At 41.5% G+C, this 27431-nt stretch overlaps 1 protein-coding gene across 1 annotated transcript in view; it reads left to right on the top strand.

Annotated features, from left to right (window-relative positions):
* The window catches only part of RP1 (RP1 axonemal microtubule associated), a 295779-nt gene that overhangs the window by 198968 nt on the left and 69380 nt on the right, over positions 1-27431 (top strand). The window contains exons 35-41 of the mRNA XM_043539623.1: positions 8297-8510; positions 9934-10124; positions 13211-13421; positions 19078-19232; positions 22761-22839; positions 24546-24677; positions 24830-25011. Coding sequence (XP_043395558.1) covers positions 8297-8510; positions 9934-10124; positions 13211-13421; positions 19078-19232; positions 22761-22839; positions 24546-24677; positions 24830-25011 — 1164 coding nt within the window. The remainder of the gene's footprint in view (positions 1-8296; positions 8511-9933; positions 10125-13210; positions 13422-19077; positions 19233-22760; positions 22840-24545; positions 24678-24829; positions 25012-27431) is intronic.

The raw sequence follows: 27431 nt of genomic DNA, 5'->3' as shown, positions 1-27431 counted from the left end.
ACCGTAAACCTCCATGTGGCAGACACCAAGATTATATAGGGGTGAACAAGCGATCTGCCCTCAGTTCCTTCTCTATTGCCTCGGCCTGAGGTGGAGTCCTAGCATTTCCACCTAGAACATGCTCAGCCTTCTGTTTTTTTATTGCAGTTATGCGGTTTATAGTTAGTTAGCAAGTTAGGTGAGAGGGTTGTTTTTCCCTCTCTTTTCCTTTCTGGGAGACTTGTCTTCTCCTAGCGGAGCATGCCTGGCTCGCCAGGCTTTAAACGCTGCCTTTCTTGCCGGGAGGCTATACCAGTAAGCAATGAGCACTCCAGGTGTGTCTGGGGCATTACCACATATCGCAGAAGTATTCCTTCTCCTTGGCCCTAAAGCCCAGGACAAAAAAGACCAAGGAGATAAAGCTCAGAGTGTTAACCGTAAAACACTGCCTGCAACACTCTCTGAGCCAGGTCAGGAGACCTATCCCACACATCTGTCTCTGGATGGATTCAGCACCCTGAAAACCTCAAGGCATTCTTCCCCTAAAGAAGGGAATCTTTGGAGGTCACTAGGAAGACACCCAGAAAGAGAAGCATGGACTCTCACTCTAAGAAGCCTGTCATAAATATAAAGGGAAGCATAACAACCTTCCTGTATACAGTACTGTAAAATCCCTCCTGGCCAGAGGCACAATGTCCTTTTACCTGTAAAGGGTTAAGAAGCTCAGGTAACCTGGCTGGCACCTGACCGAAAGGACCAATAAGGGGACAAGATACTTTCAAATCTGGCGGGGGGTGGGGGAGAGAGGCTTTTGTCTGTCTGTTCTGTGTGCTTGCCAGAGAGAGATATAGAAAGCAAGCAATCCAACTCCATTAGAATCAGTAAGTACTAGCAAGGAAATGCGTTAATTTACTTTTGTTTTGACTTGTGATTTTCTCTGTGCTGAGAGGAAGGTGTATTCCTGGTTTTCTTTTTGTAACTTTAAAGTTTTTGCCCAGAGGGAAATCCTTTGTGTTTTAAATCTGATTGCCCTGTGAGATTAGCTTCCCTTCTAATTTTACAGAGGTGCTTCTTTTACCTTTTTTCTTTCTAATACAGTTCTGTTTCTTTTAAGAGCCCGACTGATTTCTCTATTGTCCTAAGACCCAGGGGTTTGGGTCTGTGATCACTTTGTAACCAATTGGTTAGGATATTATTCTCAAGCCTCCCCAGGAAAGGGGGTGTAAAGGCTTGGGGGGATATTTTGGAGGAATAGGAACTCCAAATGGTCCTTTCCCTGATTCTTTGTTAAATCACTTGGTGGTGGCAGCGTACCCTCCAAGGGCAAAAAGTTTGTGCCTTGGGGAAGTTTTACCCTAAGCTAGTAGAAATAAGCTTAGGAGGTCTTTCATACGGGTCCCCACATCTGTACCCTAGAGTTTAGAGTGGGGAGGGAACCATGAGCCAAAAAAGATCAGGTCCCCATCAAGGTCCTCAGTCTCTGAAGGTATTGCCGAGGCCAAGGGCTCTTCCTCCAGTACCGGTGGGCCTGTGAAGCCCTGGAGTTCCAAGGACAAGAAGCATGGCTCCAATAGGGCCCAGGTACCATCCACCAGTAATGAGGATAAGTACAGGGTACCATTGAGCTTGACCCTGCTATTGGCACCAAAGGATCCATTCTGTTAATGCAGTCATGCACCTTAACCCAGCCATCAGTACTGATGCAAGCAGCTCAGCCAGGGGTATCCTCAGTATCGAGCAAGCAATGGTGCCAGATGTCAGTGATGCACTCATCAGTGGTACCAGCAGCTTCAGCTACCTCTACCTTGTCTATGGCGTTAGTCTCCAAGTGGCCATCCTTTGGCACAGGACTCCACTCTCTCTTCAATGGCTGCCCCACATCCCCATGGGAGGACATGGAGGAAGAGGACTCCTAATCAGTCTCCTTGATTTTGGTTAGGGGTACTCCTACATACCCCTTTGGGAATCTGCTTTTGGCCAGCTATAGGGAGGACCATGCAGGTCATCAAGGATGGTGGTGGAACCAGCCTTGCTTGTGACCCCCACTTCTTTATGGACCCCTGAAATGGCTACATTGGGATCTGTGGGCCGCCTATCAGTAGCAATTTACCAGACCACCAGTACTGCCCCTCAGGGAGACCAGAGTTTCACATCCCCCCTCTCCCCATCCTCCACCCCGCAGGAGGAAATGTTTGAGGACCACGAGGCTAGGGGCAGATGAAGAAGCCATGCCTGAGACTCCCATTTCATTATCATCAGTGGATGAGATGGTTATGCCTCCACCACTTTCCGTGGCTGACAATTTCAGGCAGTTTCAGAACCTCATTAGAAAGATAGCCCACACCCTGCAGATCCCTCTGAGGAGGTCAAGAATGTGCAATACAAGCTGCTGGGGATCTTGCAGTCGGCAACACACTCCAGGGTGGTGATACCTATTGATGAGATTGTCCTGGCTCTGGCTAAGACAGTCTGGCAAACACGTTCTACTATTCCAACAACATGCAAAAGGGCAAATCAGTAATACTAAGTGCCCCTTAAGGATTCTGACTTTTTATTTTCCCATCCCCCACCCAACTAACCTAAAAACAATGAGGAGTCCTTGTGGCACCTTAGAGACTAACAAATGTATTTGGGCATAAGCTTTCGTGGGCTAGAACCCACTTCATCAGATGCATGGAGTGGAAAATACAGTAGCAGGTATATTTATACATAAGCAGGTATTTTCCACTCCATGCATCTGATGAAGTGGATTCTAGCCCACGAAAGCTTATGCCCAAATACATTTGTTAGTCTCTAAGGTGCCACAAGAACTCTTTGTTGTTTTTGCTGATACAGACTAACATGGCTACCACTCTGAAACCTGTGACCAACTAACCTAGTGTTGGATGTGGTGAACGAATGCTGTAGGCAGCACTTTTTGAGATCTCCCCCCATGACAAGGACAAAAAGCAGCTGGATCTCTCTGGATGAAAGTCATACTTGTCCACAGTCCTGTGGTTCTGGAGCGAAAATTATCAGGCGGTCATGTCCAAATACAACAAGCTCACAGTCTTTATTGAGCAGCTGCCGCACAACTAACTGCAGAGAGCAATTATGGTCCAAAGTTGCAGAGGGCCAACTATTGTCCAAACAGCTCTCTAAGCATCCCTAGATACTGTGGATGCTACTGCCAGATCCATCTCTACAATGGTAGTTATGTGCGTAGCTCTAACTTTCAGGGTTTCTGAGAAAGGTTCAACGCACAGCAGGACCTCCCCTTTGACACTCATAAGCTTTTCTCGGAGACCACAAATAACTCCTTGCGCATGCTGAGGGACTCCAGGGCTACCCGCCCCGCCCCCCGAGAAGAAGGGCTGAACCAGGCCAGAGAGGCTGCGCAGACCCACAGCCAATCAAAGAAGGCCTGGGGAGAGCAATCAGGGCAGAGGGAGATGCAGCCAATCAGGGCCGGCATAGGCCCTCTATAAAGACTGCCTAGCAAAGAGCAAGGGAGTCTCTCCCTGGTGGGCAAGGGAGGAGGACTGGCTCCTGAGCTGAAAGGTAGTACCTTGGACAGAGCAGTGCTGGGGAAGGGCAGAAGGAGCTGGGAAGCTCTGGCCAAGGAAAACCCCAGGCTGCCGGCCTAGCTACAAAGGGTTGGGCAGGTGCATAGGGCCGAAGGGGAAGCAGCCCAGGGACAATAGCAGGACAAGGGGAGAGAAGGAGAGCAGAGAGGCTGCCGCTAGAGGGTCCCTGAGTTGGGACCCAGAGTAGCGGGTGGGCCTGGGTCCCCCCCTTCCCACCTGTACTACACCTGGCTGAGGAGGAGTGTGGCCTGATAAAGGCTGTGGCTGGCCCCTGTGACAAAGGGCTAGACTTTGAGGCTGTAGTTGGCCACTAGGGTGAGTGTAGAGCAAAGACTGCTGATTGCACCAAACCCCCAGAAGGGGGTGAGACCGGAGCAGTGGGCTCTGCCGGAGGGCAATGTCCTGAAGAGGACGCTGCCGAGAAGGGAGCAATGCGGGTCCCCAAAGCAGCAGAGCAGATGAAGGGCAAGGCACCAAGGCAAAAGGTGCTCCATGACTGAACAGAGCTAATTCCCGGAGCAACCAGTGGGAGGCGCCAGCGGTGGTGAGTCTTGACCTCGTCACACACACCTACAAGCAAGAAACATTTTAGTAGGTCACGGACTGCCCAGAGGTCATGCCCTGCTCTGTTCTCAGGGTACCACAGACCCATGGAACACCTCCCAAAAAAGAGACAGAGGTTTTAGAGTAAGAAGGCCACCCAACCACACTCCATGACTGCCCAGGCATCATCTAAACAGAAGTTTTGGTGGGCTGATTGAAGGTTTGAATCCTCCTGCTCCTCTGGATTTATGGTTGTGCCCTTTAGCCTTCCTCTCTTTGGGGACCACGTGTCCATTTCTACCAGGCTTGGGAGTGGATCACCATGGACCAACGGTCTTGGAGGTCATAACATCAACTATACCATTCATTTTATATCACTCCCTTCCTTCCACCCCTTCCCTGTCCCTCCTCAGGGACCTCTCTCATGAGCTTCTGCTGAGGCAAAAGGTGGACTTTCTCCTCCAACTATGAGCAATAGAACCAGTCCTTTCATCTCACAGGGGCAGGGTGTTCTACTCAAAATATTTCCTACTGCCAAAGAAGAACAGTGATTGGAGCCGGATCTTAGATCTAAGACTGTTGAACAAGTTCATTAAGCCTCAAAAGTTCAGGATGGTGACTCTGTAAGTCCTTTGCTGGAGGAAGGGATTTGGAGCAAGGCAATCAAGGTAATGTTGGACAACATGTCCTGCGTGTTTTATATTAACAAGTAGGGAAGAGCAAGATCCCCTTCCTTGGGTACTGAAGCCATAAAGCTCAGGAACTGGTCCAGATTTTAGTGGTCTAACTCCCAGGCACCCAGAACACCACAGCCAGAGATTTTTCCCACTACTATGAATGGGACCTGGACACCCAGGTTCTTCACAGCATGCCCCAGAGATGGGGACTGCCAGAGATCGATCTTTTATGCCGCTTCAGAGAACAGGAAGTGCTTTCTCTTCTGTTCCAGGGGAGGATCTATGTCACCACTCCCTGAGGGTGCTTTCCTTCTATTGTGAAAGAAGAGTCTGTTCTATGCCTTTCTCCCACCTCACTAATTCTAAGGGGGCTGAACGAGATCAGGCAGGACAGGGCCAGAGTTCTTTCTTCTCATAGCACTTACTTGGCCAAGACAAGCTTGGTACCCTTACCTGCTTCAACTCAGTATCCAACTATCAATCAAATTCCCGACCATGTCTCAGGGTGTGGCTCCTTGATGGCTCTATGGATGTGCAGCAGATGTTATTAAACAGTGGAAAAACATTCACCCGCACTACCTACGTACTGAAATGGAAGAGATTTTGTCCATTGGTTTGGTTGTTGCTACCTCTAGCCTGAGTTGGTTCCCCTTTCTCCCATCCTAGGTTAACTGCTGGATCTAAAGACATCTGGGTTATCCATCAGATCAGTCAAGGTACACCTGGCCACAGTGTCAGCCTTTGAACCCCCAGGCAAGAGATTCTTAATTTTTGCTCACCCAGTATCATCCAGATTTATTAAGTGTCTGGCTAATCTCTTCCCCCCACATTAGACCCTGACCCTGTTTTGGGACCTCAGCCTGGTTCTCAACCACCTCATGAAAGCTCCATTCAAATCAATGGTGATCTGTTCCCTACTACATTTGTCAATGAAGATGGCCTTCTTAGTTGCCATCATGTCAGCACCTAGGGTCAGGGAGATTGGAGCCTTGATGGCAGACTTCCCCCCTGCCTCCCTTACAATGTTCTTTATGGCAAGGTCATTAAAGTTCCACAATCTAGGTTCCTACCAAAGGATTTTCATCCTAACTATTCTATCCATCTGCCAGTATTTTTTCCAAAACCTCAGTTCTCAGCAGAAATCCTATTTCCATATCTTGGATGTTAGAAGGGACTTCGCCTTCCACCTGAACAGGAATAAGCAGTTTAGGAGATCGCCTAGACTCTTCTTCTCCTTTGCAGATAGATCTAAGGGGGATCCTATCTCTGCTCAGACTTTTGAAATGACTATCGGATTGTATCTCTGCCTTTTATGACTCTGCAGGTGCTCAGCCCCCGCCCTCTCAGGCCACATAATAAGCAACATCTGCATTTTTTTTAAGAATGGTCCAGTATCTGACATATGCAGAGCCACCACTTGGATTTCAATCCATACAGTTTCAAAGCATTAAGCCCTGCTTCATGCCATCGGATCTGATGCAGCACTTGGCTCTTCAGTACTAGCTTCAGTTCTGGATCCTGTTCTGAAGCTCCCTCCTCCTCCTGGGGATACTGCTCAAAAGTCAAGTGAAGTGGAGACACTATTCAAAGAAGAAGGAAAAGTTATTCACCCTATCCAGTAACTGCAGTTCTTTGAGATGTGTGTCCCTATGCGTTCTCTATTACCCATCCTTCCCCTCTGGTTTGGTTGTTCCCTAGGAGATGCCTAGGTAAAGAGAGAACTGAGGGAGGTTTGCCCATGCACCCATGTATAGCTTTGGTGTCTGCCATGAGGAGGCATAGGGCACATGCCTGGGCTGAACTGCTAGCCAGGGGCGGATTAGGGTTTTGTGGGGGGCCTCTAGATCAGAGCAAATGGGGGCCCTTCCACCCTTTCTGCCTGCAGTTTATTCCCTCCCTGCCAGCATGTCAAGGCGCAGGGGCTTGCCCTGTTCAGCCCACCTGCCCTCCCGTCCTGTGCAGGTTGAGGCGTGGGAGCGCCCATTTTCCGGGACCTCCCCCAATTAGCTGGGGCCCCTGGGCATGGGTCCCATTGGCCTAGTGGCTAATCCACCGCTGCCGCTAGCTAGAAATCTCCTATCAAGGGTATAAAAGGCACATGCACACCTGAAGTGTTGCACCGATAGGGACACACATGAACTACAGTTACTGCACAGGGTGAGTAACTCTTCCTTCATGCACAGATTTTTCCCTGTATTGCCTTAATTAAGAACCAGTTACTTAATTGTACTTGCAATCTGGCTGCCAAGTCTGGAATTCTAGTAAATGGATGTTTTATCACCTGAAAGCGTTTTTAATATTAGTGTAAGATAAACTGCTTTTGTGTTACTTTTATACAAAAATAGCTATGATGTTCTATAGCACTTTGGTAACCGAAGAGTTGTTCTTCACAGAGCTGTTTGCTAATATATCCATTCTAAGTGCCTTGTAGTTTTATTTATTAGGATCCCATAGTACATAAATCTATTTATAATTTTTATCTGAAACACGGTTATTATTAAAACTCCAATTGTTTTCACCTTGATTCAGTAAAGAGGCTGCAAACGCTTCCAGCTAATCAAAACTTATTGACCATTGTTAGCCACACTGAGGCCCACTGGGCCCTCATTTGGGTAGTGTACAAAGCAGATAGGATTGTTATAAAATGAAAAGAATGCATTGCACCAAGCTGTCCTTGAATCATATAGATTTAGTGCTGCATTAAACTTCCTCTTTTGACTCCTTGCTCGCCATTGTCCTCTTTTCCTTCTCTTTCCATTTGCCCTCTCCTTTCCTTTACTTCTTTCCTTTCCCTTCTTTCCCCATTGCTCTCTCCATTCTGTTCCTCTTCCGACTTTGTCTTTCCCATCCTTCTCTTTCATCTCTGCTTGTGTCTCTTTCTCTCTCCTACCCTCTCCCATCACCTCCTTTTCAGTCTTCTTTTCCCTCCTTTTTTCTCATATTGTACAGAAAACAAAAGACAGACTTCTCTGCTTTCTAAGAGAATTCAGGATTATAGAAAACCTTGTCTCCTAATGAATAAGCTTTTTCCAGAATGTTAACTTCCCTCTGGAACCCTACTAATGTATATTTGCATAATAGATCCTGGAAGCCAGAAACTCACAATGAGTATATCAGAACCAAGATTTTCTAGTGATATTTTAGTATCCAGAAGCATATTGTAGCATAAGTTGGAATGACTGATTAAATGTCCCATATGAGCCAAAGATCAAATGAGCCTGCAGTCATTACTAATAAAGGGCCCAAGCCACAATGTTTGGAATCTAATCAAGAACTGAAATATGCTGTTCAGAGATGGGATTTCCTTTTCAACCATTATAGATATAAGCCAGTCCTGACTTTCAGATCCTGATCCTGATCTAGATCCAGGTCCAAGTTTCCTCTGAAGTTCAAGCATATTCAGATCCAAGCTTTTGGTTTAAGTTCATCTCTAGTTATAACACTTTGCATTTACGCTGTGTGTGTGTTTATATATTTAAAGAACAAGTGTTCCATTTTTGCTGCTTTTCAAAGTATTTCTCCTTTTTGCAGGTGGATTCATTTTTAATAGAGGCAGTTTCTCTGAGCCATTTGCGAAAGGTAGTTGTAGGACATGATGGAGAAGGATATGGGGCTGGAATGTACCTCAAGATGATAACAATCAAGGAATCAGAGGACTCAGATAAAGAATGGATCTTTCCATGTTGGAACTGGCTTGATACTCATCTGGGAATACATGAGACTGTTTGTGAGATTATAACAATAGGTAGGTCCTTCTGCAACAAGACTGCAGTCAATGAGAGTTCCACCTGCTTACATCAGATGTTAATTAGACTGAAGGTCTTTATAATTGCTATAATACCTTTATTTGGCTGTAAACATCACAAACATTTTCAACATTATTTTTCTATAATAGCAAACACACTGGTAAGGTCAGAGATAATATAATCTAATGCTGCATAGTGCACTGTGCACAAAGCAATAGCCCTCTGAATTTAAATTTAGCATGTTAAAATTTGAATGTGAGAAGAGGCCTCATGGGGGATAAGTGGCTTAAAGTAGAGTTTTAATGCACTAGTTTTCAGCCAGTTTTAAGTCTAGGGAAAAGTTAGTTTAGTGGTCTCAGTTTAGTCCTTATCTGAGGGCATTAGTCCACACCCACAGAGCTACTGCACTGTTCAGTAGAGCTGTCGCTCCGTTTGGCTGAAGCCCATCATTGTGGCAGGATTGCAAGTCAAAACCTACGTGCATGTGGCAGAAAGGCATTGGGAGGTGCTCACAGCAGTCTCTCACTTCCAAACAAGAAGTAAAATTCATCAATCCCATTTAAAAATAAGAGGAAAGAAGATCGCTGTAATCAGGTGTTGTATCCTATTAAAATAATGCCAAGAAGATAGATGCACCAGTGGAAATGAACCTCCCAAGTTAGATCCGTAAGGGGGGAAAAAAAAATAAGTAGAAAAGTGAGAAGCAATGTGTCTGTATCAGATACACTTAGAACCCACCATTTAGTTTTCTAGACTCATTAAAGGTAGATTTCTCTGTGTTGTGTTATTTAAACATGCATAGGATGTTTACATAAGATTGTTTAAACAGATTCAAAAATTAAAGGTCAAAATGTAGCAGACCTGGAATTGTTTAGAGGATTTTTAGCATTGCTGTATGTGGATCTGGCTAATGTGGGTTTAGAGCACTTTTTTTATATATGTTCAGCTCTCAGTATCATACAACATATTTTTATTTAAGGTGTGATTGCAAGTGGGGATTTCATGGATATATACCAGGTGTTATGCTTCAGGCTACTATTGTTTCTAAATGAGATAAATGATATAGGTGAGCTAGTGAGTTGGTGACATTGATTACTTCTGTCAAAACAGTTAATTAGGGTTATGAAGGAGGCTGCATGTTCTTTAATAATTAGTTCCAAAAAGGACAGTAAAAACAACTTCACATCCAGAAAATATTCTGTAAATCTAAAGTTTGAAACACAAAAGAACATTAAGGTTAAATCTTGATGAAAAAATGCAGTAAAGGTATTGATGTGTTATTCTTAGTGAATTGTTGCCATAGATACAACATAACCTTCAAATACAGCTGTGTTTGTGTACTGTAAAGTCTGTGGTCCTAATATATTATGCCTTTCTCTCATGCTGTCTTCTTTCCTCTTTCTGTTTGATAATTTTTTAAAGGTAAAAGATTGATTTCTAGTCCTAAACTGCCTCAAATCAACATGCAGTCCTCAGGTCTGTGGATAATGGACATCATTGGATCTGACGTCAACACTGAAATGGATCCAATACACCTTTCTTTCATCTTTTATGGAGACCTGAATCACAAAGAGTTGGCTCTTCAAATTACAGGAAAAGCAACTCAAATCAAAGTAGTTCAATCTTTCTCTATTATCAGAACTTCTAAGAATCATGTACTTAATCCTTTTAATTCCTGTAGAAATCGTTTATTTGGGCCAAATTTCCAACATGATTTCTAAACCTGTCTGTGCAAATTGTCACACACAGTCATTTTTGTCGACAAATGACAGGATTTGCACATCCACAATGGCATTTTCATGAACAAATCCTGCCTGATTTTCAGGCATTTTGTGTTTGCATATGAAAATTCTGTGATTTGCTAGTGAATATGGTTGTGCATGTCAGACTGCAGGCACAGATATACAGGCCAGTTTGAAGCCCTTTTGAAAATGTGGTACTTCGTCATTTTAATCCACAAATATGGTGTATAAAGTCAGAGATTCCAAGTGACTTTTCTGGGGTCAGGCTATGATAGGGTAAAATGCCCTTGTCCCTTTTCCTCCCTAAACCTCATTATCTAATTCTTCTTCCCTTCTGCTATGTTTCTCCTTCCTAACTGCCTTCTCTCTTCATCCTATATTCACACCCATTCCATTCCCTTGCCTCTTTTGCTTTCTATCTCTCTCTCTCTTGCCCCTCCTTTCTTTTACCTTTGCCCAACTCCTTGTTTCCCTATCAGGGTCCTCCTCCCTTATGCCACTCTTTCATCCTTTCCCCCTCTCTTTCTGCCTCCTTTCCCTCTCCTTCCCAAAGAATTAAAACATCAACAAACCTTTGAGACCCACCTTCAGTCAGTAGGGAGCCTGTCACTTCTCCACATCCTCACTTCCTTTTGGGAATTATACTGCCTTCTCTGATGGGGGGCTATTCCTGTTCCTATAGTTCTTATTGACACTCCACTCTGCTCTGCATGTGCTACAGACACAGTGGGGAGTGGAACAGTAATTAAAATGAACGCTGCTGAAGCAGACCCAGAATTGGAGTAGCTCCTAACTTGGCTGTAAAGGAGGGAAAGAGCCTCCACTATGGGCATAATCCACTAAGAGGAACTCTTACAGATTTAATTTAAAAAACTGAAATATTTCATTCTTGTCTGCTGCCCTTTAATCTACACCGATGCTAACAATTTCCACCCACCACACCTACCAAGGCAGGCTAATACTGCTTGGGGGAGCATTTCTTTTTTATTCTGTAGAAGGCAGATTCAAATGAATACTGCTCCTAACCATCTGAGCATATCACTTACCCCAATGTGTGTCTCGAAAGCAGGACATTTTGAAGTGCCTTATTGGTGAGTTTCCAGCATAAACAATCTTTATACTTTTGGTTGATGAGTGTTGGTGGCTGCCAGCATGCATATCTTTGATCTGTCAGTAACCACAGGTCTCACTGAAACTCATGGGTATGCTAGTCACTTTTCATTCAGTTTAAATGAGGGAGCAATTAAATACCCCTTTGTTCAGAGATAGCTGAAACAATAGAAACCACTGTCCAAGGCATTTGACCTCCTGGGAAGACCTGAGCAAGAACTAATTCAGGGAGAATCAGAGTGGTTTCCCTGGGGCTTGTGGGGCTGGGGCATTGATTGGTGGAGCTGTGGGTGTCACAAGCACTCAGGATCAAAAAGCTAGGAGAGCACTGGTGAGTGTGGCCTTGGGAGGAAGTCAGGGGAGAGAGTTTCTTTTAGGAACTGGGCTGGCTGGAAAGTTGGCTTCGATCTGTGAGCAAGGAAACTGCCTCCTGGTGTTTGTTTCTACTATGATCAGGGCAGCAGGACTTTGTGCACATTCTTTGTAAACGAATAGGATTTGCCCCAAGGAACTATCTGAATCTATCATCAGTTTCTCTTCCTAATGGAAAAAGCCCAACAAGGCCCCAAATATTGGCTAACTGCTTGGGCCAAGGGACAACAATATTCTCAGATTTCCCAGTGGATAATATGAAGGTTGTGCATAGTGCCACATTGAATGAACTGCCTTTTTGGCTGATCGGGATGGTCTAATTTGATTAGCAGAGCAAGTAAGCAATAGTTCTCAAACTGTGGTCTGTGGAGCTTTTGCTGGTGGTTGATAGAAAGCAGGCACATCATACTTCACTCGCTGCTGCTCCTCCTTGCTCCCAGCTGCTTCTATAGGCACCAGAAGAGCCTAAATATGAGCTGAAAACAAGGAGGAGTAAATCAGGCTGTCTCCACTGAGGGCCCTTTGCTACATAAAAGGGATATGAAAGTAGAGATGCCTGGGGTGAAGAGAGCAAAGTGGCCAGGCCACATGTTCAGGGCACCAGATAGCTGGGCAGCTTGTGTAAAGAAGGGAAGGAGGGGAGCCAAGGAGGGAGTGGGGGAAACAGAGGGGAAGTAGAGATGAATCCAAGAGTAAAAAGAGACAATGTGCTTGTCCTTTTGAGGGAACAATAGGGTAAGAGATTTATTGCCTTTAAATTTAGTTACAAATTACATAAGCGCTTTCCTAGTGTTACTTATCCATGCAGTGAGAGCTGTGGGGATCTGTTCGATCATGAATCTAAGGGGAAGGGCTCCAGAGGACAATCTGTCTACTAAAATGTGGTTCACACTATGGAAGAAGTCTGAGAACCCTTTAAAGAAGTGAATTAATGTGTTTCCCTAACTACGTAACCTACTCAAAATTAAATTAATTGACTTTAAAATTCACACTTAATTACAGCAGTTGTTTTTACTGTATGTTGTAGGAAACACTTTTTCCCCCAGGGGATTCATGGTCTGGTAACTGAAATTTAAAGAACACTTGAGCTTTTCATTGTATTGTTAGCAAGTTGAGATGAGCCATTTGGTCACTTTCTAATCAATAATGTTTGCAAACAGTCCACTGCATCATTGTGAATTATACTGTCTAATTTTGTTCAGTATGCAATTTTCCCCAGTGACTCTTATGAGAAGTCACCAATTCTATGGTATTCAAACCTCTAGAGAGCCATTCAGCTCATGCAGTTAGCAAATCAATTTTGTACTGTGTGTGTGTAAAAAAAAAAAAAAAAAAAAAAAAAAAAAAAAAACAATTCTAAAACTGCCACAATCTTTCAATCTCTGAGATTTGTTAAATTATATATAACTGACAAACATATTAGATCTGGCACTGCTATAGTGAGATTGCATCTGACTTCTCTTTTTCTCACATAGGATGAACTGGCAGACATTGGCTCAATCTACAAGATTCAGATAACTGGCCCACACACCAAGTTAAATCAGCCTTGGCACCTAGACTTGCTGCATATGAAGCACACAGGCATGAACCAGGAGATGTGGTTAGCTTTTGACTGCTCGTTCAAACATAATGAAGACAAATGTGTGGAACTGCCAGCTCTCTATGCAGACCAGGATCCTTTGCCTGGTAATTTCAGCCCTTTTTCCTCACTGAGGGTCAGGTTCTGTCCTTGGATGCACATGCGCTTTTAATGTTGATTGCAGTACGTGCTATGTGCAGGTTTCCAAGACAAGAATTTTGTCCTAAGAATCTAATGGGATAAATGTACATCAAAAGCTAGAGAAGGCAACACTTCTTTCCCATAGAAAGGAAGTCAGTCCAGTGAAGTCAGTCTTGGGGCAACCTTTGCAACAGCTGACGCCAAATTAAACATACCTTGTTGATATAAGATTTCAATCTTTCATATTATATCAAGCAGACAATAGCATGTGGCATTTAAAAAAATCGATTTATTGATCCTAAAGAGTAAAATTGGTCATAACGAATCAACTGAATAAATGTATGATGTATTATGTAGTGTATAATATTAAGCTATCCCTTCTGTAAATAAGGAATAGATTTATATTTATAGAAAAGGTTTGGTTTTTTTTAGGAATGTCAGATATGCAAAGACCCAATACAAGCCAGTGGCAAGATTTTTTTTTAAAAACCTGCCAGGGTCAGTTAGCATAGAGCTATCCAGAAATTTCAGTTGCCTTAGTCAGTGTTTTATTGATGTTCATGAGGAATTTACGGTACAGAAAATATTACTACAGCAAAAAAAGCTATATTAATTTGCACAAGTTCAGTTTTTCTGCACATTTTTCAAATAGTAACACAAGTAAATTATTTAGATGTATGGTGTCACAAACATGACAAAATGATGGTTACTTCAGAAAATATTGGTAAGAGCAGCCTTTTGCATATTGATAGCTTTCATCTGTGGCCATTTAAGAAAAAAGCTTCCCATTTATCCAATTCATTAGAATAAAGAGAAGTGATAGGGGTAGTACAGATCATGTCCTGAAACTATTGGCAACAGTGAAGAGGTTTATTGACTGAGGCTACAGTAGAGAGGATGTTGTATTGGCTAAACAGAAGTTGCTGGGAAAAAAAAAGAAGTCTCTCTGCACTCAGAAAAAGACAATAAAATACTCCACATGAAAATTTAAAATCCTAAGCAGTTTTTCTTAACCATTTTATCCCAAATGGAACTTGAACAAACTCAGCAAAACACAGTCAAACAAACTCTTTTAATCATTGACTGCATGTTGGTATGCAGAATGTTGTATGATTGGGAGTCCCAACCTGTATCCATTCACCAAAAAACATTGTTCTTCCTAGGATTTTTATCATCCAGGTTCAAAGTAACAGAAGGTCACACACACACACACACACACACACACACACACACACACACACACTACAATCATCAGCATGAATCCTGGGGAAATGACCTCCTGCTCTAAGAACAAAACACAGGCACCTATCTCCTGAGTAAAAGGATTCCTTTAACCTCTCAGTGGTATTAGGGATGACTTACTGATTTAAAACCATCCACAAAAGGGAAATGCTAAAAAAAAAATCAAAATTTAAACACTTATCAAAATTCTTGTGACTACATAAAACACAAACAAATTCCCAAATGTGCTAATTCATAACCCCAAGAATGTCTAAAGCAGAAATGATGTCTATGAGGCATTTATTTTCATCCACTTCTTATTTTTCAGTTCCTCATCTTCTGAGACAGATTTTTGAGTAATTTCCTAAATATCAGGCACTGCTGTGAGTAACACCTCTGTATTATAGGCCTCATGAGCCCCCAACCAAAAGAATATGTCCTCAATCCTACATAACCTTCTGCATGTGAATAATTTTATGCATGTGAATAGGCCCACTGGGCTTATGTGTGTCTTCAAGATCAGAGCCAATGCTGTTCATATTCCCTGTACTATACATGTGATTTTCTATATGGGAAAGTGTTGTTTCTGGGGCAGTGTTTTATATTTCAGCATCACAGTACTAAATCAATCTAAATTTTCTAACAAACAGGCAGCTTTTCTTTGCATACCAGTTTGCTTACTGGTGACAAAGATATTCTAGAGTTTTATTTGATTGCAGTCATTCATGGGCTGAAAGAGACAGCAGGACATGAAGATGCCTTTAATAAATCCCTTCATAGCACAAGACCAAATAAAATAAAACACTTTAAAAATAAACAAATCATTGTGTCCCAACCTCTTAGGCCCCCCCCCGCCCAGAGAAGATGGATAGAAAGATCACTTTAGATAGCAAAGTTAAAGATAAAAGGTAAACCCCAAAATACACAACCACTTTTACTGTTAGCACCAATTGCCTGGTTATAATAGAGGCCATATCAGTATCACGACATCCATTATCAACTCTGATTTTCATGGAAATTTTCCAGGAAAAAAGTACCCTCATCTTTTTGATCTTTACTCAGAGGCAGTCTTTCAGTAAGTAATATCCAGTCCCAGACGTAACTCCCCCCCCCCCCATATACACATCTAAACCCTTCCTAGCAAGAGAGCAGGGAGACTTACACTTTGTGTTCATGTCTCCTATGTCACCCCATTAGCCTCAGCTGGACATGTTGTTGGTTCTGTGTCCAGTCTATCCCATTCATAGTTTCAGTTTCCAATGCAGAGTCATGCTTTCTCCTGTTATGGCCTGATCTGAAGGAATGCCAGCAGCATTAGGAGTGTAGAGCTCATCCAGTACCAGGGAGGAAAAGCAAGTATTGGACTGGATTCTCCCAAGAGTTCAACCTTGCCCTGTCTTCCAGCTATAGGACCATTTCCATCTCCTTAACACAGTGCCCCCTCACATGCAACGGTGGGCAGCTCCAATGTTACGACAGTGCTAAACAAGTAGTTTTCAACCTTTTTTCGTTTTCATTTATTTTTTCAAAAATTTCAAATGGAGGTGCGGACCTCTTTGGAAATCTGAGACATAGTCTAAGCTAATGTGTAGTCTATGGAAATCAGTTGTAAATGTGTAACAGTGATGTTAACTAACCATTGCAACAATTTACCAAGGATTGTGGTAGATTCTCCATCACTGGCAATTATTAAATCAAGATTAGATGATTTTTTTTCTAAAAGATCTGCTTTAGGAATTATTTTTAGGAAGTTCTATGGTCTGTTGTATAGGAAGTCAGACTAGATCATCACAGTGGTCACTTCTGGCCTTGAAATCTATGAATAAAAAATCCTTCTCACCTCATTCAAACAAGAGGTGTACTGACTTCAATAGATCTACTTGCATGAACAAGGTAAGCAGGACTAGGCTCTGGGTGCATCACAACAATGACATATCTTGTTTCTGCTGACCCAGAGAATCCTGCATCTTAAACCCTAGTTTTTCCAATGGCAGAACAACTTGCTGCCAAAATATCACCTAGGCAGATCATTTGCTTTAAAATGTGTGGGTCAGATCCTCAGCTGGTGCAAATCAGTGCAGCTCCATTGACTTCAGTATAGGTAGGCTAATTTACACCCCTAAGCATATTTAGGCACCTTAAAGAGAGTACGCTCAATCTAGCAAAGCACTTAAGCACCTTCTTCAAGTACATGAGTAGTCCAGTTGACATCAAGAGCTTTGCTGGATCAAGACCTCGACTAATTTTTTTAAAAGTGATGGGGGAGTCCTTGAATACGATAAATAATGCCACACTGAAATGAAAGTTACTTTTCACAAAAGAGGCTTCTTTACATGCCATCCCCGCACAGTCAAAGGATGAAGAGAAACAAAGATGTTTCCACCTAGCAGAAATGTGTTGCAACATGTACATAAATGTTACCAGTGTGGATAGATACAGCCCTTATTACTTGTTAAACTCAGTCAGTATGCAAAATTGGCCTGTAAAACCCTTACTTCAGTGACATGAACTTTTTATATTTTAAAAGGATTAGAAAAATGACTGTATAAGATGTCACAATATTTGGATTCACCCTTTTTTTTTATAACACTCAATCTGAATAGCACCAGCTTGTGAAAAGAGCTGTAGGAAAAGTTTAAAAATAAATATCTTGCAGAACACTCTTTTTTTCTCTTTTGCCATCACCTACGCATGAGAATAAACGACAGCTTTAGCTTGTGGTTACTTAATTTTTCACAGTGTGTTTTTAACAATCACTCTTAAACCTTCCATAAATGTATTATGGGGAATCCAAGAAACTTGCTGTAATGAAGACCTCATGATCTTCTGTGAATTTTAATACAATTCCTGTATATTCTGTAGCATTCTGGACCTAAATTCTGTAGCCTCTCTGATTTCTGCAGCATACTGGTGATGACTTTGGCATGAGTGGGAGCTGAAACTTCTGAAATCCTGGCAGATCTGTGGACTTTGATTGAATTTGTGGGTGCTCAGCACCTCTGAAATCAAGCCTTAAACAATAATTGTGATAGGATGTGAGTTCATCAGCCAGCTTATTTGCCCTTCCATACACCAAAGTATGTGTGTATTGGTTGATGAACCCACAACCTAAAGTGTGACAATTGTGGTATAAAATGGCTTATTATTTAAAAATAATAATAATGATAATTAATTACAAATATACCACTTCCCCTTCTGAAAGGAATCTGAGTGTCATATTGCTAAAGCTAACAGGTTCTTCTTTAGCTCAAGTTGATGCTTCTAAAGCAGAAGGATCTGAGATAGTTAGTCATTGTTGCCTCCCTGTAGTTCCTAATAGCCTGGGTGTATAGCTGGCCACAGATTTGCTACATTACTTTGCCTAAGACAGTGGTTCTCAACCTTTCTGAAAACATCCATATTCCTATTCCTAGAAGACTGTGGTGCCCGCGGGCACTGCACTGGGGACCCCTGCTCTAGGATACTGTTCTATCAGAACTAAAAACATCTTTTTGTTCTGTGTCTGTACACAATGGTGTTCTGGTCCAAGACTTGGGTTTCTAGGCATAATACAAGTAATAATAATTAATATTCAGATACTGAACAGAGGAAACAATTAGCTGCTTCTTCTGTTTAAGGATTTCCCCTGTCCACCCCTTCCAAATCAAGTGTAACTATAGTAAGCAGGAGCTAAGGTTGAGATTTTCAAAGCTGAATATTAGATTTAGCCACACAACTCTCGTTGGAATTATTAGTAATGTGGCTAAATCCCCTTGTTTTGTATGATTAATTTATACCAGTTTATATGCAGTTTACTCCATTAATCTACTGGATTAAGATGCACTGGTTTCAACCCTGCCTTACATCACAGCAGGGTGACTCCATTAGGATGTAACTATATTGACAGTGTAAATATACTGACTAAATTACAATTGTGCAAATTTCTGTAATGTAGGCAGGGACTTAATCTGAGGTGACCCACTTCTCCTTGTATAAAATGGGGATAATACTTTTTCCCATGCTGTGTCTGTCTTGTATATTTAGATTGTAAACTACCTGGGGCAGGGATCATACCTTATTGTGTGTTTGTATAGTGCCTAGCACAATAGGACTCTGATCTTGGTAGAAGCCTCTAGGTACAACCATAATACAAATAATACTTAATAACTTGACAAAAAGATGAACTAAGTAGCTATCTGTGGAGCTGCATAACTGCATTCTATACAGACCCTGCCTCTAATTAAAAACTTTTAAGGTGCCATTTTGTGGTACCGTGCCTTTCCTTTTTTAAGAATATATCAAGTGATCCTCACATAAAACAATACAACATAACCTAAGCATTTTCATAAGGAACCCAATTATGAGACAAGATGACACAGAGTTTCCCTTTTTATACTGACTGATTTAAAAATTTTCTTTTAGTTGTGGAATACTCCATTCATGTGCACACTGGAGACATAAAGAAAGCAGATACCAGTGGAGAGGCTTATCTTTGTATTCAAGGAGCAAGAGGTGACTCCGGGAAAAGATGGCTTAATAATTCAAGAAGTGGACCCATCACTTTTGCCAGAGGCCAGGTAAAAGAACTGAGGAAAAATAATTGAAATTGTAAATGTCTCCTTAATAATACCGCACATTTGCATTAGAGCTTTTCATGCTCAAGGATGTTAAAAGTACTTGATCAGCCTGCCCATTCCATTTAGGGATCATTTTACTTACTACTAAGTGACAACCATCTCTGGGATGAAATGTGGTTGCTCTTCTGTACCATCAACTTGCACAACAGAAAGATAGTTAAATTAATGAAGTATTTTTGTTCAGAAAATTAGATTACAAACCCCTTGGTGCAGTGACTTATCTAAACTATGGGCCAACTGCACCATTGGTGGAAGTGCATAGCTCTCCGTAAGATATCTTGGTGTTGTGCCTGATTAAATGAATATGGCACTGTGTGTTTTGTGAACCATCATGAACCCCTACCTAGCAATATAAACAATAAATAATAATAAGGCAAATGTCTCATTCCAGTCCTCATTTGCCTTCTTTAGTTCCTCTGTTCAGAAATTCCTTATTAACCTTGCAAAAATCTTCTTGGTTTTTGAGAATTCAAAAACTTTTGCAGAAAAAATCCTGAAACAACTGTTGGCAAGAGAATAGCACATAGGACAGTTAAAGAAAATTTCAGATCAAAATCTTACAGATACCTTGTTAGACCTCAGTGTCTGATACAAATTCAGGTTTGCAAGACATAGTTACATTTTTATCAAAGGTCAATGTAAAATCACTCTATAAGGAACCTACATGCATTTCTCTGTTACTAAGCTTTTTGCAGCTGACAGCTCCTCAACACTGAGTGGTGTTGAACGAATGCTGAAGAATGGAAAGTGAAGAACCAATGAATACTGCTCCAGTATCACTGTAACTAGAATCCAGATTATCCAGATTCTGTTTAATGCTTGCTGCTTTAGTCACCCCAGGGCATGATGAGGAGAACCTCCTTGTCAAAATCCAGGAGTTGCCATGACTGCCACTTTGCAAAGATATATGGGAGACATCTTGACCCCAAATCATCAGCGGAAAACCAATCTGGACTACTTTACCGACCATCTCTACAGCGGATGCTTCCACATTGTGGTGAACAGAATGGGAACGAGCTGCTTCCACTGTAAGAAACTCCTTCCTCATGACTCGCCTGATGAGAGACTGCCTGGCTTTGAGCTGCCATGCTCTGTCTGGTGCAAGCTCAACTGTTTCAAAGGCGGGGTGGCGAGGTGTACAGCAAATGACCACACCTGGGGACCTGGGAAACTCTTGTGCTGTTGAGAACGTTGCACACCTACTTGATGGCTTCTTACCGTGTGCTGATCTATCAGCTGTTGAAGGACTAAAATATGTGATGCCTACCAAAGTCCTTTTGACATTTGTCTTTTTGATTCATACATCTGTATTATCTCTCTACTTTTGTATTTTGAATTTTTTCCATCTTTATTGTGCATCCACTAATAATAACAATTCCACAAGAACATATGAAATAAAACCTTTTGCTGGTTTTTTTTTTTTTTACTTTAATAGATAGACATTAGTCTGCTCTTTGTAGCTGAAGTACCTCAAAGAATCTTCTACTTGACATATGTTCTCTCTGTGCTCTAAACCCTCCTCTCTTCATTTTGTCTGCTGATTTTCATTCTTAAAAGTTTTAGAAGCCAGGTTTTATGAAAAACAAACTGGATCCTTGCTGCTCATTTCAGCCTTCCAGTTAGGCTAATTAATTTGTACAGTTCTGCAGCAGAGTGTAAAGCCCTGCCTGATATCCAACAAGTATGGAGTTAATTCCCTGCTCAGACTTTACAAAGGAAATCAGGAGACAGTAGTTAAAGAGGACTTAGAACTGTAGGGCTACCCAGGCTTTGAAGGAGAATGTACGGCACGCAGTGGGGCCATCTATTTGGTAGGTAGGTGCGGATGATACTTAGAGAAAGCAGGATTCCACAAGCAGTTGGTAGAGACATAAAATATTAGTGCTGGCTGAGAAGGGAGGTGGTTCTGTTTTCTTTCTGCATATATAAGGCTTCTGCGTTTTCTTTATTCTCCTTGCAATAAATTCACTTTTAAAGTATCCTTTAAGAATAATGCATTGAGACAGGAAACTCATGGACTGACTCACTGATTTTCTGAGTGCTGACTCAGCTGACTGACTCCAACAATGAAGAGACTCCTGTTCTTTGAGTCCTCAAGTTTTTCTTTTTGCATATCTAATTTCTGTTCCCATTCTCGGATATGTTTGGTTAGGGGAGCAACTACGTCACCTGGAGCAGGACTCTTCCATCTACTGGAGTCCAGTATCTTGATCTTGTACTTATTGTTTAAAGATTCTAGAGCTCAAGTAATCACAGCACTCTTTGGATTAATGGTGCTCACTACTCTCCTTACTGTATTCTTTACCCTATCTTCCCTGATGACAATCTGACAAAACACCTACTTTTTTGACTTTGATACTTCACCCTTCCTCTCAGATGAGAATTTGGCCACAGTAATCCATGTGTTCATCGCCTCCAGGCTGGGTTGTCGTAATCCATTGTACCTGGCACTGAACATGGTAGCAGTGCAGGGTTTCCACTGCCAGTTCAAGTCTCTGGCCTGATCTTAAAAGCCATTACTGGGTCAGAATCAAGCTACATCAGCAACTGCATCTTCATTCAGAACTCACTTGGACAACTGTTCCTCTCTAGAAGAGCAAAGCCTGGGAGAAGTTCATGAGCACCAGAGATAAAGCAACCTTAGTTGTGGAGGTTTTGTTCTGGAACAAGTTTCCCAAGGAGGTCAGACTAATTCAATTATTTATCGCATGCTTCAAGATCCTGATCTTGGAGGCCTGAGTCAGCAAAATATTTAAGTACATTCTTAACTTTAAGCACAAGTAATCCCGTCTATATTCAATAGAACATGCCCTTAATTTTAAGCAGCTACCTAAGTCGCATGTGCTTAAAGTTAAGCATGTGCTTTTATGAGAACTTTCCCACCTCTAACCAGACTGAAGAGAGGTGTTTGAAAAAAGAGTGAGAAAACAAACAAACCAAGAACTTTGTGTCTGTGTCTGTGTCTGTGTCTTATACCAGGAAAGAAGATCAAAAGACTCCATTAAGTTCACTAAGCTCTTCACCATGCAAATCTAAGGTACCTGAGAAGCTCTTTTGTGTGATGGAGATGACTTCCATAGAAAACCCTAATATAGATACATAGGTATAATGTTACTTCTTATAACAGTCATAATTTATCCGATTTAGTTATTTCATCCTACAAGATTAGTAGAAATCAGCATCTTACTGGAACTTCAAGCTGAGCATCAAAGTTGCTGAAAATACTGTTTATTAACGATAGTGATACTTTAAAATTAATCAGAAAAGTCACACTAGTCACTGACATTGGAAATATCAATTACAGCACATACTGTTTTATTATGCACTTGAAAGAAATGGAATGACATGACAAGGGTAAAGTAAAGTGCACTAACAGACAAAGCAATGTCCACTTATGCAGAGGTAAATTCATAAGTCATACATACCTACCAGTGCAAAACCACAATTTAAATTATTCTCAAATTGCAGGTGGATGTTTTCAGAATCAAAGCAGTTCACCTTGGCAAGCTGAATCAAGTTCTTGTTGGATTTAAAAGTTTTAAAAAAGGTACATTATTTTAAAATAAACTATGTGCTGGAATATACAGCATTGCATTGTAACAAATACCATATAATAACTTTGATTATCATCAGATGTAATGGGGGTCAGAAATGCAGAAAAACATCTGTTAAAATTATGATTACAGATCAAATGTTTAATGAGGTCTGTTCTATTTGGAAACTAGTGAAAAAAATTGAAATTGCTGGACCTTTTCAGGTTTTTTCTGTGTTTTGTGTTAGATTGTATATAACCTGGTTTCACTTAAATGCTCAGTGTACTATAGGAGAATCATAAGCAGTATCCAGTGAATTACACAGTGAAAAATTATGAGGCACTTCTTGTTTGTTTTTTACAATAAGTGGCTTGTTTGATATATTTGGTTCTGCCAGTAGATTCAGCATATATTTTTGTTTTCCAGCAAAAGTATGTTGTTTTTTCTTGTTTTGCATCTCATTTGGCTATCATTCTCCACCCCCAATACACACATACACTGTTTTAAATTTTCCATTTTTAAAATTATCGACATTTTTATTAAGTATAAAATAAATCCTTAATCACTCAGGGTGAAATGCTTTCCTCCCCTGCCACCAGGGGAGAGGAACAAAGATCAATCAGTTGAGGTAAAAAGAGGGGCATGGAAGAGGGGGCCTGCTGGCTCCCAAATATTGTCCTCGTTTCCTATGGAAATCCATTCACAGGTGTTTAAGGGGATTTGGGGTGGGGTGGCAGGCAGAGAAAGCTACACTCTCTGCAGCATCATTTCTCCCAGCTGCCCTCCGATTCTCAATGTAAATAATGCTTGGAACTTCAAAGTAGGTAGTAACAGTTGGGGACTGTGTGGGATCATGGCTCCTTCAGGACTCTCAGTGCCATGCGGACCAAGTGACCATGTGGAGACACAGAGAAGAGACGCAGGTAGCCCTGGCCTCTCCAGATCTCCTGAGATCTGCAAGTTGCAGACCATCTCTGAGAGTGGCAAACCCAGTTCTCCGTCCCTACGCCCACCATTGAGAGCAAGAACATGTGGAAAATTCAGGAGCCAAATTCATGGAGTTTCAAGTCATTTATATAGGAAAAACCATATCAGGGTGCTATTTGCCTCTTATTGCTTAAAGTGAAAGGGTGAAATCCTGGCCCCACTGAAGTCAGAGTCATAACTGCCATTGACTTAAGTAAGGCCAGGATTTTGCCAAAATAGTTTCCTCCTATTTAGGATTAGCTGAAAAACAGTCAGAGATATGTCAGGACCAAGTGCGGTTCAAGTGCCTCAAGCCAGTAGCTTCAGTTTCAGTGGGGATGTATGTGGACTTTTCTCATTTCTAATCCTCAAAGGCTGATGATAATACACCAGTCCTGGAATAATTCATTGTTATATGCGAAAGGGCCATTTTTAAAACATTCTTTATATTAGTTTTCTTTTGTTTCCTTCCTATGTTGCCAAACAAGTCATGTCACACGGTTACAGTGTAACATGTATTTATTGCATTCTTGGGTGAGTAATATTCCTCCTGTGGAGGAGGAGAAAACTCTTGAGCTACGTGAGTTATAATCACAAATAAGAAATCTCTGTAGCCCCAAGCCTGGGAGTATATGTCTTCTGTGAGTTGCTGAGTCCTCTGCATTCTTATTTAAATCAGAAGCTTCAGACAGTGTAGGCAGAGCTTGTCATTGTTACTTGAAATGAAATAAATTAATATATTTGTTTTAATCAGATGACTGGTTCTTGGAAAAAATTGTTATAAAAGAAGAAAGTTATCCTTTTGCCACGCATGTCTTTGCACACAATGACTGGATCAGCAAACATTCAAAGAAAGATTTTACAGAACTAGTAATTCCACTGAAAGGTAATGCCAACAAAATGTTTTTTTGCTTACACAGATTAGTGTTGTATGACTAAGTATTTTTGAGAAAATTTCAATTTATAAATTAATGTAATGATTTACGGTGACTTATAAGAAAGATATGTATTCTGAATATTTATTTCTTATAAATATAGAAATGACCATGACATCTGATCCAGTAAAATACTTTGATACTAAAAGCAGAGGACGGTGGCAAATGTGGGTGTACTGTACACACATACCAGAAAAAGTTCCTGATATTCAAGTTGTTGCCTTTGGAACAAAAGGGAAATCTGCTGCACAGAAGGTTCAAAATCTGAAAAATGACCCTTTTTTGGTTAGTTTCTTTTTATTATATTTTATATGGATCTTAACAATGTGTAACTGGGAAAGGTACATTGTGTTTTCTGTGTGCCATATTGTGTACACAGATTGCTTTATTGGTCAGAGTTGATATCTGACATCTCCCATGCACCAAGAAAACAGTACTACTAGAACTACTGGTACAGGAAGTGAAACCAGATATTATCGGGATAACAGAAGCATGGTGGAATAGTAGTCACAACTGGAGTACAGATATTGAAGGGTATGTGCTGTTTAGGAAAGACAGAAATAAAGATAAATGTGGTGGAGTAGCATTGTATATTAATTATGAGATAGACTGTAAGATGTTAGCAGTGGTGGAATGGATAAAACAGAATCAGTTTGGGTCAAAATCACGTTGGGGAGGAAAGCTACCAGAAGCTCCACTGGGATAGTGTTTGGGGTCCCTAAGATCTGATATGGATATGGATAGAGACCTCTTTAATATTTTTAATTAAATAAATACTACTGGGAATTGTGTGATCCTGGGATACTTCAATTTCACAGATATAGATTGGAGGACAAGTGCTACTAATAATGGTAAGGGTCAGATATTCCTGGATGTGATAACTGATAGATTTCTTCACCAAATAGTCACTGAGCCAACAAGAGGTGATGCCATTTTAGATTTGGTATTGGTAAGTAGTGAGGACCTCCTAAAAGATCTGGTTGTAGAGGACAGCCTTGGTTCAAGTGATCATGAGCCAATTCATCTTAAACTAAATAGAAGGCTAAACAAAAACAGATCTGCAATTAGGGTCCTTGATTTCATATGAGCAAACTTTAACAAATTAAGCGAATTAGTTAGGGAAGTGGACTGGACCGAAGAACTCAAGGACTTGAATGTGGAGGAGCCTTGGAATTACTTTAAGTTAAAGTTGCAGAAACTATATGAAGTCTGCATCCCAAGCAAAGGGGAAAAATTGTAGGGAAGAGTTGCAGGCCAAATTGGACAAGCAGGCATCTCAAATAGTTTATTAAGAGAAAGCAGACAGCCTACAAGGAATGAAAGATGGGAACAATCAGCAAGGAAAGCTACCTCTTGGAGATCAGAAAGCATAGAGAAAAAGTGAAAAGTATAGAGAAAAATCCAAGTAGATATGGAAGTGCAAAGGAAATTAAAACCAATAGTAAAACGTTCTATAGCCATATAAATGAAAAGAAAACAAGGAAATAAGTGGGACTGCTAAACACTGAGGATGGGATGTAGATTAAAAATAACATAGGCACGGCCTAATACCTAAAGGAATACTTTGCCTCATTTTTTAATAAGGGTAATGAGGAGCTTAGGGATAGTGACAGGGTGGCTAATGGAAATGAGGATATGGAAATAGAAATTACAACATCCAAGGTAGAAGTAAAACTTAAAAAGCTTAGTGGGACCAAATCAGGGGGCCCAGATAATCTCCATCCAAGAATATTAAAGGAACTGGTATATGAAATTGCAAGCCCAATAGCAAGGACTTTTTAATGAATTCATAAACTTGGCGGTTGTAGTCTGCGACTGCTTGCTAATATAATACTTATTTTTTAAGAAAGGAAAAGAGAGTGATCCAGGAAACTACAGGCCCATTAGTTTGACCTCAATTGTATGCAAGGTCTTGGAACAAATTTTGTAAGAGAAAGTAGTTGAGGACAAAGAGGTAAATGGTAATTCGGATAAAACACAACATAGTGTGACAGGGTCGGGCCAGATGGCTATAGGAGAGTAATAGAAGGCAGATATATTAGCCCCCGGCTAAGTAGGTCCCTTTTCCCTGGATAAGATAACAGGGAAGGTTCCAGAACAATCAGGAACCTTCTGGAGACAATTAAGACAGGCTTATTAGAACATCTAAAGCCAATCAAGAAGCTGCTAGAATCAATTAAGGAAGGCTAATCAGGGCACCTGGGTTTTAAAAAGGAGCTCACTTCAGTTTGTAGTGTGCGTGTGAGGAGTGGGGAGGAAGAGGCGCTAGGAGCTGAGAGTGAGAACGCAGACTGTTGGAGGACTGAGGTGTACAAGCATTATCAGACACCAGGAGGAAGGTCCTATGGTGAGGATAAAGAAGGTGTTGGGAGGAGGCATGGGGAAGTAGTCCAGGGAGTTGTAGCTGTCACACAGCTGTTCCAGGAGGCATTCTAGACAGCTGCATTCCACAGGGCCCTGGGCTGGAACCCGGAGTAGAGGGCGGGCCCGGGTTCCCCCCAAATCCTCCCAACTCCTGGTCAGACACAGGAGGAGTCGGCCTGGACTATGAATTCAGAAAAATGGCCAAGCTGAGGGCTGCTGTGAAGCTCCAAGGCGAGCAAATCCGCCAATAAGGGCAAGACCCACCAAGGTAGAGCAGGAACTTTGTCACAATAGTTTTACAAAAGGTAGATCGTGCCAGAGCAACCTGAACTCTTTCTTTG

This window comes from Chelonia mydas, chromosome 2 (genome assembly GCF_015237465.2).
Source record: "Chelonia mydas isolate rCheMyd1 chromosome 2, rCheMyd1.pri.v2, whole genome shotgun sequence".
In the NCBI taxonomy this organism is placed as follows: domain Eukaryota; kingdom Metazoa; phylum Chordata; order Testudines; family Cheloniidae; genus Chelonia; species Chelonia mydas.
The sequence above is the reverse complement of the archived record's forward strand: the minus strand, read 5'-3'. Positions and strand labels throughout refer to the sequence as shown.